The sequence below is a fragment of the Nematolebias whitei genome, chromosome 4 (assembly GCF_014905685.2).
Source record: "Nematolebias whitei isolate Nwh7 chromosome 4, NemWhi1, whole genome shotgun sequence".
Classification (NCBI taxonomy): Eukaryota; Metazoa; Chordata; class Actinopteri; order Cyprinodontiformes; family Rivulidae; genus Nematolebias; species Nematolebias whitei.
This window is the reverse complement of record NC_056501.1, coordinates 32,051,973-32,065,277: the sequence shown is the minus strand read 5'-3', so window position 1 is coordinate 32,065,277 and position 13,305 is coordinate 32,051,973. Positions and strand designations below refer to the sequence as shown.

Sequence of the window (13,305 nt, the reverse complement as noted above, 5' to 3'; positions counted from 1 at the left end):
TATATATATATATATATATATATATATATATATATATATATATATAGTTTTTCAATACAAAAAATGATATTAATAATGAATGCAGAGTCAGTGAGGGAGTTGCTCTTTCTGCTGATGCCACTGATTCCTAAAATCCTCCCATCTGTTGACTCCTGTCTCTGGGGTAAGAGGCCAATCAGGGGCTCAGAGGCACATCTGCCTCATTTCACACACCTACACAAGCACAAAGAAGCACCCCCCCCACACACACACATTTTAAAATAGACATGTTCAGATGTACATTTTCTGTTTGTCCCAGTCTATTGTCTCTCTTGCATGAGCACAGATGCACAGCACGTCTTCTTTTTCTTGACCAGTGTAGGAGGTCATAAAAAAAAAGTGTATGCCCACACACTCCCACACACACTCTGAGCAACACTTTCTCTTCCCACAGATCCACTGGTAGACAGGCGTCAGAATCTCCTCAGAGTGCCTGCCATTCCTTTTAGTATGACGATGGCGCGCTGGCTCCAGATCAGTGAAGAACAGCCACGTTCCTGCTGGGTTCTGTTAGGATTCCCGCTCTGATTGATACCTGCTCAGAGGAACAGCCTTGGTGTGCTGCTGTGTGTGAATCTTTCTGTGTTTCTGACTGGCTGTGTACTGACGCTGAGGCGTCTGCTCAGGCTGATTTTCACAGACTAGCACAAGTAGAAAGTGACAAAGCACACAAGTCCTGACTCCGCTTAGTGTTTACAGTGGGCTGCTAACCACACACTTTTTTGTTTGTTTTTGATGTTGAAGGTAAAAATAAGAGCTAAACGTTTCAGGTTAGCTCAAAACAATCTGGACAAAACCTGAAATTAAAAAGTTGCGTGACTGACTGCTGATGTCTGTTATTTTTCCAGCAATTTGTTGGCCATTTGTATTCATATGCATACAGTAAACCGGCGCCTATGTCCATTCGTACATATTTTACATATTTAGAGTGCACTTCCTTACCAATGAAGTAGGACAGTAGGATGGCAAGCAGAGCAGCAGCTGCAATGGCTGTCACTGCGGCGCATTTCCAACTGCAGTATTTGGACGGCTTCTTGAGCTTGAATGCTGAGCGGGAGAAGGTGTTTCTGGGTAGCAGGCGAGGGGGTGGCGAATATACCGTCCCCGATGTCAGGGGGTAGCCAGGAGAAGAGCTGCTAAAGAGAGGGGTGGTCCCTGATGAAGTCTTGAACAAGAAGTGTCTGTGGAGAAACAAAATAATTTATATTGGATGATTCTATAATGACGTATTGAAAATGTATCACCATTGCAGTATCAACATCCATTATATCAGTATTGTAGACTGCTTAAACTGCTGTGACGTATATTTCATGTGTCATGCATTCACAAACTGCAATTCTGCATGCTAATGAACTATATTTGACCAGTCGGATGTATTCTCACTGCCACTGTTCCTGCATCCACTGTTGATGCATGCATTTGTGTTTGTCAATGCATCCTACTACTATGCACATTTGCATCCGATATACAACACTTATTACAGTTTTATTCATAACCTGATGATTTAGGGTATTGAAGAATCAAACTCCTGGTCTTTAGATTGAAGGATAACCATCCTACAGCTGGGCAGAAGTCACCTCCTCCTCTGTATTTACACCATTTTTAATTTATGATGTTTAGAAGTGATCAGTTGTACATTCAAGACTTTGTCTTAAGTTAATAGTTTGCAACCTATTGGTGGTTGCAATAGCTTGGTGATCGGTACTGTAGTCTTGTAATCCTTGGGTAGCGGGTTTGAGTCCAGATTGTGTAAGAAGGGCACCTGGCATAAAACAAATGGCCATATCTTTCATATAAGTTTGCTCGCTGTGGCAACCCCTGAAGAAGGGAACAACCGAAAGAAACTTACTTTTCCTTTTGTAAGCTATTAATTTGTTTGCCTGATGAAGTTGCAGGACTGAAAGGTTGCAATAAAGTACTGCAAGTTTTGACAGTGTGTGCAAATATATTTTTGTTTCTTTGAGTCCAGTTGCCCTGCTCTAACCTCTGCTAAGTAATAGATGTGTGAAGTACTTTTGGTTTTGAGAGAATTGTGCCCACACACAAAACCAGGGCTTTATCGTTACATTAAAATTCAACAAAATCATTCAACAATTTTCCACTGTAATGTTAAACAATAACACAATAATTGCATCATTCAACAGTAATATTTTCCTAAATTTGTGCAACCCTAAATTATTAAAAAAAATGTAATAAAACAGCTATAGTTCATGGAAAGGCATATCATCTACCAGCCAATCAGAGGCCAGAAAACAGGGCAAGATACTAAAGTCCAAGCTTTGTCCATTGTTTCCACGTGAAGGCTCCAGTATACTCGCGCGGACCTTTTTCTGAGCGGACTCGATGCGCACTGTAAGCAGAGGGTTGAGACTTCATAAACGAGCATCCACCCTGAGTGGCTGCAGACCAGCTCCGCAGGCAAGCCACCTTCGGGACAAATTGAGGTCGCCGATTGGTCATTTGCTGACACGCCTACTGGATTGATTGACAAAAAAATAAGAGAGCTCACAGCCCCAGCTGCAACAGTGTTCTGTGTTTATATGTTGTCAATAAAAAGTAGTGATGTGTCCTTCGGTGTCGAGGCTTCGAAGTGTGTGTCGAGTAATCCAGGAGGATTTATGTGGAGCATGTATCGAGGCGTGTATTGATGCCGCATGTAGTGACGTTCGAGGTCTCGCTAGCGGGCCATACCACGTGACTGAATCAGGAACTGGCTCGTTTGCATGCGCGAGATTAGAAATATAAGGGGCAGACAGAAAAAGCCATCATCACCATCATCATAAAGACAGATTAAGATCATTTACAGATCAAATTTTGACTATTTGAGGTCCTCACAAACAGGACTTCTTTTTATTCCTTTTATTCAACTTAAAGCTTAGCAAACCATCCATCCATCCATCCATGATCTTTTTATCCGCTTCTTCCATCTTGGGTCACGGGTGTTGCCGGTGCCCATGTCCAGCAATCACTGTGCGAGGGGCAGGGGACACCCTGGACAGGTCGCAAGTCCATCACAGGGCCACATAGAGACAAACGAGACAAACAACCATTCACTCTCTCACTCACACCTGGAGACAATTTAGAGTCACCAATCAGAATAACATGCATGTTTTTGGTCTGTGGGAGGAAACCGGAGTACCTGGAGAAAACCCACGCATGCACGGAGAGAACGTGTAAACTCCACCCAGAAAGGCCCCCGGACAGGGATTTGAACCGGCAACCTTCTTGCTGAGAGGCAGCAGCTCTACCAGTTGCGCCACCATGCTGCCCGCTTCATGGGCCAGTTATGTTATAATCCATCTACTGGTTTTACATTTATAGTCCACTTGATGGCGCAGTAGAGCAAATGAACCACCATGGCACGTTGGATCATGAGTCAAGCTATTTGATGAAAAGCCTGAGTGCTTCATGAAGCTTCATCTCGTCATCACTAATAAAAAGTTCTAAAAAAAAAACAGAGCGCTGGCCCTGCAGCCCACACATCAGCCCACCAGGAAACTTCCAGACCCTCCCGCTGCCACGCTGGACCTGATTTTAATAGCTCTTGACAAATTCCTTCATTTCTCACAATTTCAGTCATGGCGTCAACAGACGAGGAGGAAGAGATCACTTTCCTCTTGGAAAAACAAAACAAAACAAAAGAAAAGGCCATTAAACCAGATCTTTGATGAAGAAGGGTAATTTAATACATTGGTGTCTCATACAAAACAGTCCATCGTCGGGCAGGTTATTGTGCGACACAAAGTACGTGTAGGCGGTCGTAAAAATTGAGCTTTGCACAGACATGCCCTGCGGGCATCCGCTTCGACTCTAATCCGGTACGCGCGGACCTACAGGGACTGACGTATGCCTGAGTATACTGGAAGCTTGACTTACAATACCTAATAGGTATGAACTTTCTTAAACTGATTTTATCTCTAATTTAGCTCCATTCCAGTTTCTATTAAACCTCCACCTGCAGTACTTATACTTTTTTTTTTCAAAGCCATCACATTTTTTTGTTCACCCCAGTTTTGAAATGCCCTTTGATGGCTCGACAGTTGGACGAGATCAGAGGTGCACCTTTCTTTTCTTGTCCTCATTGTCCAGAAGAGGTCAAAGCTCAGAAAGAACATAAAAGAAGGATTTGAACTGCCACCTCTTCACTCATCTTACCCATTACCCTCTCCTATCACTGCATGTATTCACTCAACACTCGTCTTTTCATTCTTACCATCTTTTTCATCCTTGTCCACCCGTCTTCCCCCTAAAAGATGTCCCTTCAGTTATCAAGTTCTTTTTCCTTTTCTTTTATCCTTGAGGAAATGCAATGGTCAGAGCAAGACAGAAAAACACATGAAGAGTCCTTTAAAGGACATGGTGCAAATAGAAAAAAAAAAACCATGGGTGAAACCTTTGTGTCATCTTTTGCGAGACATAATGCAGCACACAAGGGGAGTGAGAATCTGCCCCCACAAAGACCTCAGGTGGTATGACAGAACAAAGCCCTTGGGTGAGTTTGACATATCATAGGAGGAAAGGTCACTCCACTGCCTCAGAGATGGAGTAAAGAGAGACTTTGTCTCAGTGTTTGAGGAGCCTTATTGTTTGTGATGGTGTGTGAAAAGGAGAATATTCTTCTACATCTAACTATAGGATTTTCTAACCTTGAGAGCAAACATGGTAAAGGAAAGAAAATGTATCTGCTTTCCTTCTTCAAATGACAGAGCTGTTATATTAAGCAAACTGTCACGGATTTATGAATAGCTCAGGTCCATTTCTGATTTACAGGTTTTATTTATGTTTTTGGTGCTTCTGTCAGCTTTAGACTTTCTACGGACTGAATAAGATAAAAGCAGTTTTGATTAAAGGTTTAGCAGTCATTCAACTTTTATTCATACAGGTTAGGCTCATTGTGCCTTGCGGACTCGTTTACAAGAGAGACCTGATTTAAACAAAGAATAATGACGACAGTGGACAATCATAAAAGAAAGCATATAAATTGGGGAAAATGAAAGGAAATGGTATTAAAAAACTAAAGGTTGAATGAATTAAAAAACTAAACAAAAACAGCTAGATTGTATGGAGATGTAGAAAACTAAAAACAGGAAAATGTCTGCATTGGTTTTTCCCATGAACTTAACAGATGTTTGAAGCCACTTAGAGAGGTCAAGGTCGAGAGCTTCAGATCTTTTCGCAAGATCTTCCAGGAAACAGGAGAAGGCCCTTTTGCTTAGTTCAGTCTGCACTAAGGGGTCACTGCATGTAATAATGTCCTGAGAGCGCACGCTGTAGCTGCACTCCTGTAATGACATGTAGGAGGAGATGTATGAAGGCAGCAGACCAAAAAGTGATTTAAAGATGAAAATGTACCAGTGAGAGAGTCTGTGTGAAGGTAATAATGACCAGTTAACCAGTGAATACAGGGTGCAATGGTGGGTATGGTAGTTACAGACAGTTATGAATCTTAACGCACCATGATAGACAGCATCCAACATCTGCAGGGTGCTTGTAGGAGCGTTCATGTAAATAATGTCATCGTAGTCAATGGAGGGAAGGAAAGTCACAGATACAAGGTGTTTCCTAGCATTCAGGGTAAAAACAGGATCTATTTCTGAAAAAGAAACCCAGTTTAACTTTCAGTTTCTTTACCAAGTTTTTGACTTGGAGCTTAAAAGAATAGCATACCTTAAAGGAATGCATATAACCTGCTATCTTGCACTGCAGAAATCTAGACCAAGGTTGTCTAAAGTTGACCATGAGGGATGTGTGGGAATTTTGGTCAAACCTTGAAAAGAACATTATTTGTGCTCTCATGCAATATTGTAATATGTCATGTTCAGAGTATGTATTTGAGATGATTCTCAGCTACAACTGCACCAAATTTTGGCTCAATATATGCAAAAGAGGCTGGGTTATAGACATTGTTGTTTTTATTACAGTCAGGTGGTTGTGGCAGCCATTTTCAATCAAACTTTATTTAGACAGGTAAATCCCATCCCATTTTAAACTGTGTTAATGCACACTTACTGATTTTTTACCTAAAGTTTTATTATAATCTGTCCCACGTCACATGAAACATTTTCCCAATAGACAGTTAACTTCAATAGGATCAGTAAAGTTTTAAAAACAAATTTTGTGTGATCAGTTAGCACTTGAAGCATGTATTGCACAGGATTCTCAACTCAGATTTAAGTTTAATATTTGTAAATTTGACAGAGTTAAAACCATTTTTGGGTTTGCCATTGTTGCTTAACCGTGGTAGCTGTCTTGAATAAGATCGACTCCAAAAATAATGCAGTTGTTAATGTGAATTCAGCAATTACAATCTAGTGAGAGTTAGTAAATCTGCCCATTGGTTCATGAAATATTTTGCTAATGGTACAGACAAATGAACACACACACATACTCACAGGGAACAATATAAATACCATTTTGCCATTTAGAAAGCGGGCATTAAAAACGTTTCTTTTACAAATCAGTAATCAGAATCAAAATTAAGTTCACTTAAGTGTCATTTAGTTCAAATTCCAAGTCAAGTTGTACATTTTTAAGTCTAAAGCTACATATTAATGCATTAAGACGCAGCAGCAACAGCTTAGAACAGGGGTGTCCAAACATTTTCATGTGTGCCAAAACTATCCAGATGAAACGACTCGTGGGCCACAAAAAAGTTAATTTAACTCTCAACGTGAACAATATTTTGGAGAAAGAACAAAAGTTTAATAATTTTGGTGGAGAAATTTTGAAATTGTTGTAGATCCAAACGTTAAAAGACATCAAGGTTCATGCTCAATAATCTGTGTAAAACATCCAACAATGTTCAATCAGGTCATCTGGACAGTTTCTTTTTTTTGTTGAGAGATGTTTCGCCTTCCATCCGAAGGGCTTCATCAGTCTGAGGAGTCCCAAACAAACTGTTTTCCCCACAAATATTAAAAGCTTCATAAACACTAAGCTTTTTTTTTTTAGTTAAAAAAGGATTTAATTAATTTGATTTGTTGGGTCTGTGTTTGTTGTTTTCTTGTGTTTAGAAAGTTCATTTTAGTCTGTTCTCAGAAACAAAAGTGTAATTTGAGTAAAGGTCCTTTTAAAAGGGGGTCGATCAGACTTTTGGACCAGGGATGGCCCAAAAGACTGATGGAAGTTTTGAAAAATCGTCCAGCTGTCAGTTGCTACAACAGATTCATAGAAGGTTTGATAAAGTTGATCAACTCGTATGCAGATGATACCACGTTATATTCATTTAAAACTGTCCAGTTTTCTTCTTGATTATTTTATCAACTTCATTATTTAGACAAGTTTTATGAGTCTTTATTCAAAAGTCTTTTTTCTGGGTGAAATCAGTAAAGGTTTTTGGTGCTTTGTACCATGAAGTGAAAATAAAAAGATTATAGCCAAAGGTTTGTATTTTGTTTATTATTGCTAATTTTGAGAAGATTATTTTTTATCCGTGTTGCTGTTAAACCTAAATTTTACATAAGAAAGAGTTACCAACTAATTTGCAGGAAGTCTGCATCGACCTCTTAAGCCTGCTGACCAAAATGATACCTTTCTTAAACTGCAGCTGTGGGCCGCACAAAATCATTCCAAGGGCCGCAAATGGCCCTCAAGCCGTGTTTTGGACATCCGTGGTTTAGAACAGTTTGCGCAAGTCATCTGCAAAAATGAAAAGCTAAGACTGATCATTTGAAAAATTGAGGTTGTTAGTTTCTCTGCTCAAGTATTGTAGTTTTGTTTTTATTTGTGAAAACTTTCCAATAAAACCAAAACAAAAAAATATTAAATGATCTGCGGTAAAGGGATAGTTCAGATTTTTGACTACAATACAGAGCAGGCTCAGCGTGGAGAATCAGGGAACGATGGATGAGTCAAGTTAACAGGTTCTCAGAAATGAACCTCTTTAACAACAATTTTCTGCTATGTAAAAAAAAAAACAACTAAAGTTTCAAAAAGTTTATAGCTCTTCAAAAACTCTGTGTTGTGTATTTTAACACCAACATTAGATCAGAATAAACAGAATGTCCCCAATTTAGTTTGTTTTGCAACTTGTTTCACACAGAACATGCTCCAACAAACTGTGGAACATGTTTCAACACAGTTAGTTTTCTACATAAATAATCACAGCCTTTTGTCTAAATAATCATCTGATGCTAAACTGGTGCAATGTAAACATATACAATAAAATATCCATGCTGAAATGTTTGAGTTATTTTAGGTTTTGACAATACTCCCTTAAATCATCTAAGTCATGGTTAAATTCCTGATTCTGCTAACCTAGATTGCTCTCATTGCTATCTACAGCAGATAAGATATTGACTAATCATAACCTCTCCACACTAGTCCACTTCAAAGAAATCTGAGCCATCCATTAAATGACAAAGTCAAATTGTGAGATTTTTCTTCATCAGTTGGATTTGTCACACTTTTCCGCCTCCGATCCAAGACATATGACTCATACGAGCACAGATATGTGTCAGGGCTGTCGTCTTTCACAGTGTAGCCCACTGTCACTTTTATTCAGCCTGGCCTGCTTGGACCAGTAATATAACTCAGTGCTGTTATTGAACTCTTTGTGAAAAACACAGTTCCTCCTGCCATTCTGATTCATTTAATCACGGCTGTTTCATAACAGTGTGTCTCTACATGCGCCTTCTTGTCTAAAAACACTTGGTGAAAACAGGTAATGGCCTGCGAGCAGGAAGATTTAGTTTGGGAGCAATGCTCCACTGTCTATCAATTATTCAGCCAGTCGGTGCAGGCCTCTCTCTCCTCTCTCTTTTTTTAAAGCCACTGATTGCTGGATTGCTGTCCTCCTGAATTCTTTTTATTTTTTACCCCATCCACCTTTTCTCCCCTCGCTATCGTTACCTGTCAGGTATGTTGCATGACACCAAGGGAAATAAGGAGTGGAAGAGAAGTGAAGAAAAATACACCCGACATACAGAGCACGAGAAGATGGCATGTAAGGAAATATGATGTTATTGTCTAAAAATACCAGGCGCTTAGTGTCACTGCCATCGACTTTATTATGCATGCAAAATGCATATACGCTGCCAAATGCAAGAATGCACATAAATGTGTGTATATGCAAAACACGCACTTTTCAAGGTCAAGCAGCGTGTGCGTCTGCTTGAACTCATTTTCACAGCCGTTGAAGCACTCTGTGATGGCAAGGCCGGCGCTAATTAATTACAATACTCCTAATGTGCAAGAGCGAGCCGATGTGTTTGACTGTTCTGAGCAACACGATGCATACAATTTAACGTGCTGGTATGCATTTGAACTTTCCCACGGAAAACAGCTCACTACCAAAGGCTTTGTTGTTTGTGCGCAGCCGCTGCATGGTGAGCCTGTGTGGGATGGGGATACGTCTACGGTCCACGCTAATTACAAGCAGGAACAGAAAGTGTCTAATGTGCTCTGGGGAGGTAATTGACATTGATTTATGTTGCAGACGGCTGTGGAGGGGTTCTATCATAGCAGGCAGCCAGCAATCACAACTCTGTATCATTAGGCCGGGGTGTGTTGTGTGTTTATATGTGTGCTGGTGTGCGTGGATGTTGTGGGGCTTTTTGACAGTGGTCCAGTATGGAAATGTCACACATAATTAGAGAGAGCTGACAGAGACACCCCCACCCCTTTCCTGTCTCTCTCTACCCCACCTCGCTGCCACTGCTACCTTGCTGTCATTGCTTCTTTCAGATGCAACACACACAAATGCACACACACCCAGAATATGCAAAAACCAACTCATAACCAGCACGTATTTACACTTAGCCATAAGCCCACGCTCAAACGGCACAAATCTAAGTGAATTTTCTGTCACAAGCTGGTCCTGTATATGCAACCAAATGTTTCATTCGAATCCCCGCGGGTAAAAAAAAACCAAGTGACATAAACGATGGAGGATGGAGATGAAGACTAAAGACCAGACAACAGACAGAGGAGGAGAAGAAGAAGGAGAAGACGTGTTTTCTCTCCATTCCAACACTTTTTCCTAAATGAGAGAGAAGGGGACCTGGACAATTAACCACAGAACAGAGAGCATGCTGGGTAATTAGCAGGAAGTCAAAGCTCGCTTTCCCCTCGAGCAAACAAACACACATGCTTTAACATGTCCCCCCCCCCACTCCTCAAAAACACACATACACACACAAACATGCACAGAGTGGATTTCCTCAGTTGTTCAGGATGGCGGTCTGAGAATCAGCATTGGGTGTCAGACGTAATGAACAATTAACAGGAGTCCATTCATTATTGGGGGGGGGGGGGGGGGGTCTGAAAAACAGAAGTGAAAATGAAACAAAAGGCTCTCTGGGGGATGAGCACGGCCATGAGAACTGTTATCTGCTATAATTAGAGAAAAAGGAAACAAGATGGATACTGTCAACGGCTATTTATTAGTCAAGTTACTTTGACAAAAAAATAGGAAAAGCTAAAGTTTGCAGCTGATTTCTTTTTTTTTTTTTTCCATTTTCATGCTGTAAAATTACCCAACCCCAGTCAGCCCAGTTTATGGGACCACCTTATTCTTGGTTCCAAGCGAACTGCTCCGAGGGGACAATTTTAACTGTAGCCGACAGCAGCCGTTGAGAGGACTGACGTCACTGGATGACCCCGCCCAGCAAACCTGCAAACTACATGTGAAATGCCACTTCCTCTCTGATTGTGCTGACCCACGGTGCCACAAGAAACGAGCACATTTACAGAGCGATATCGGAGATAATGGCTACAACCAGCCTTATAAGCAGTGCTGAGATAAGCTAAAGAAATTGAAGTCTGACGTCTGGGGCGGCTGTGGCTAAAGGGTTAGAGCAGTCGTCCTCCAATGCAAGAGATGGGGGTTCAGTTCCTCCAGCAGTCACATGCTTAAGTGTCCTTGGGCAAGACACTGAACTCCTCAATGCCTCCGATGTGTGTCCCATCGGTGTATGAATGTGATAAAAATAAATAAAGATACTTTGACTTTGATAAAGCACTGATTATTCTTTGTATAGATCAGGGTCTGCAACCTGCGGCTCTTTCATCGCTCTGCAGTGGCTCTTTAACCAAAAGTGACATAAAACTGAATGTTACTGGTTTTTATAACAACAACTAAAAGGGCTAGTTTTAGCAGTTTTCCTGTAATTTATTTTGCAAATATATGAATACTAGAACATAACAAGGAGTAAAACATACTCACGTTCACTTTACACTTTATTTCTTCAAAGTAGGATACGTATTTTTTCTACAATTAAAAAAAAAATCACATAAGAATGCATAGTTTGTTGGTTTAGTTTTTAGAAACTGGGCAAAAACTATATATATTTTTTCTTTTTTTTTGTCTTAGAGTATAAAATATCACAAAATGTGAACAAATCATTAGATATTTTTAGTTTTATAAAATCACCCCTACTGTCCAGAAAAGCACCCTCCAACAAACTTAAAGTGGTCTGTGGGCCACCAGTTAAAAATCCCAGTTGTAGCAGGTATTGTGGCTCCGGACACATTTAATTTAGTGAACAAAGGGGCAGAAATGGCTTTTTTGATCGTAAAGGTTGCAGACCCCTGGTATAGATCTAGTAGAGTGCTGTATGAATGGGTAAATTAGGGCACAGATTGTAGTGTAAAGTACTTTGAGTGTCGTCATAAGATAGAAAAGTGTTATATAAGTACAGTGCATTTACCATTATAGGGCGATAAAGGGCCACAATGAGTGGAGGACTCGAACAATGACCTGTTACAATCCCGCCCACGAGTGAGGAAACAAGTCACAGTGGCAAATCACCTCCTCCTGAGACGAACCGATAAGTAGGGGTGGGCGGATTGATCCAACTATTGACAATACTGATACCAACATGGGTATTGATATCGATCAATACCAGTGTAATGAGATTGATACTTTAGCTTCAGTTTCTGTATGCACTGCTGCGGTTTCTTCAAAGATGCGAGCGGACTGTGTAAGTGCCACTCATGTCACAGCACAGAGCAACTTTACAAAGAAAGGCAGGGCCCACAGAGAGGCTTCTGGGAATATTCCTTTGATCTCAAGTCTTTGGAGGTTGTTTTGGTATTTACATGTATTTATTGTATTTTCACTAATTATTTTTCATTTGTAATTATTTTTTTCAAACCCAGAAAATAAATTCACTTAAGAGGAGAAAATTTGCCTTTTATATATTTTACCGTTTTAAAACATTTGTTGCCGTGTGATATGTACAGTTTGTTTATTTAAGAAAAAATCCAGAAAAGGAGTGCAGTGACGGGATAATTTTTATTTAATTATTATAGTTTCAGGAGGATTTGTGGCATGTGCAGGGTGTACCCGCCCCTCGCCCAGTGATTGTTGGACATGGGCACTGGCGACCCCCGTGACCTAAAATGGAAGAAGCAGGTAAAAGATAATGGAAGGATAGTTTTGGGACACATTGTTTTAATTTATTCTTGAGTGATCATTTTGTGCACTTGGTTTAAGGAAAAAAATCCATCCACCACAAGGTCTGCGGAAAATTGTTTTGTTGCTGTTCTATTTGTTTTTAGAAAAAAAAACTTTTATTATAATGAAGTATTTTTTATTTACTTATAAAATTTGCCTAATTCTATCCTGGGTTTTACTAATAAATGATCCAAAGGAAAAATCACAAAACACTTAAACGTCATCAAAATTCAGTGTAATTATCCAAAGGTATTGTATCGGTATCAGTACCGGCGATACTGGACCTGTATATATTTGGTATCGTTCGATACCAAATGTTGCAGTATCGCACACCACTACCGATAAGACGAGAGCTGAGTGAAGTCGCAGTTATCAGTGGAGAAGCTGCTTATAAAGAGGCCACAGTGGACCATCACACCAACTGGAACTGTAGGAAGTTGGTCCGCTCTTGGCAACTTTACGAGCTCTTGGAAGGATTTCTACAAATTTCTCAAGTATTTTGGGGAGATTTGTGCTCCATTGTTGTTTATTGCTGCCAAAACTCTCAGAAAGTAATCAATAGATGTATTTACTAATTACTTTTTACAGTTTGATGTGGACAACATTCTTTGCATGACAAGAATTTATCTTGCAAAAAAAAAATTCTAGTTGTTTTTCTCTTAATTGTGCTTTAATTGATGTTAAAAAAAATATTTTCTTTGCAGTGTCTTTTAGTTCACAAAACAGTGAAGGGTACGTATTACATAGAATGTTGTGTGGTTTGTTAACATCCTTCCATCCATCCATCCATCCATCCATCCATCCATCCATCCATCCATCCATCCATCCATCCATCCATCCATCCATCCATCCATCCATCCATCCATCCA

The 13,305-nt window shown here is 40.1% G+C and overlaps 1 protein-coding gene across 1 annotated transcript in view; it reads right to left on the bottom strand.

Moving 5' to 3' along the window:
- tenm2a (teneurin transmembrane protein 2a) overlaps positions 1 to 13,305 on the bottom strand; it is a 272,924-nt gene that overhangs the window by 82,764 nt on the left and 176,855 nt on the right. Inside the window, exon 7 of the mRNA XM_037675395.1 lies at positions 982 to 1,220. Coding sequence (XP_037531323.1) covers positions 982 to 1,220 — 239 coding nt within the window. The remainder of the gene's footprint in view (positions 1 to 981; positions 1,221 to 13,305) is intronic.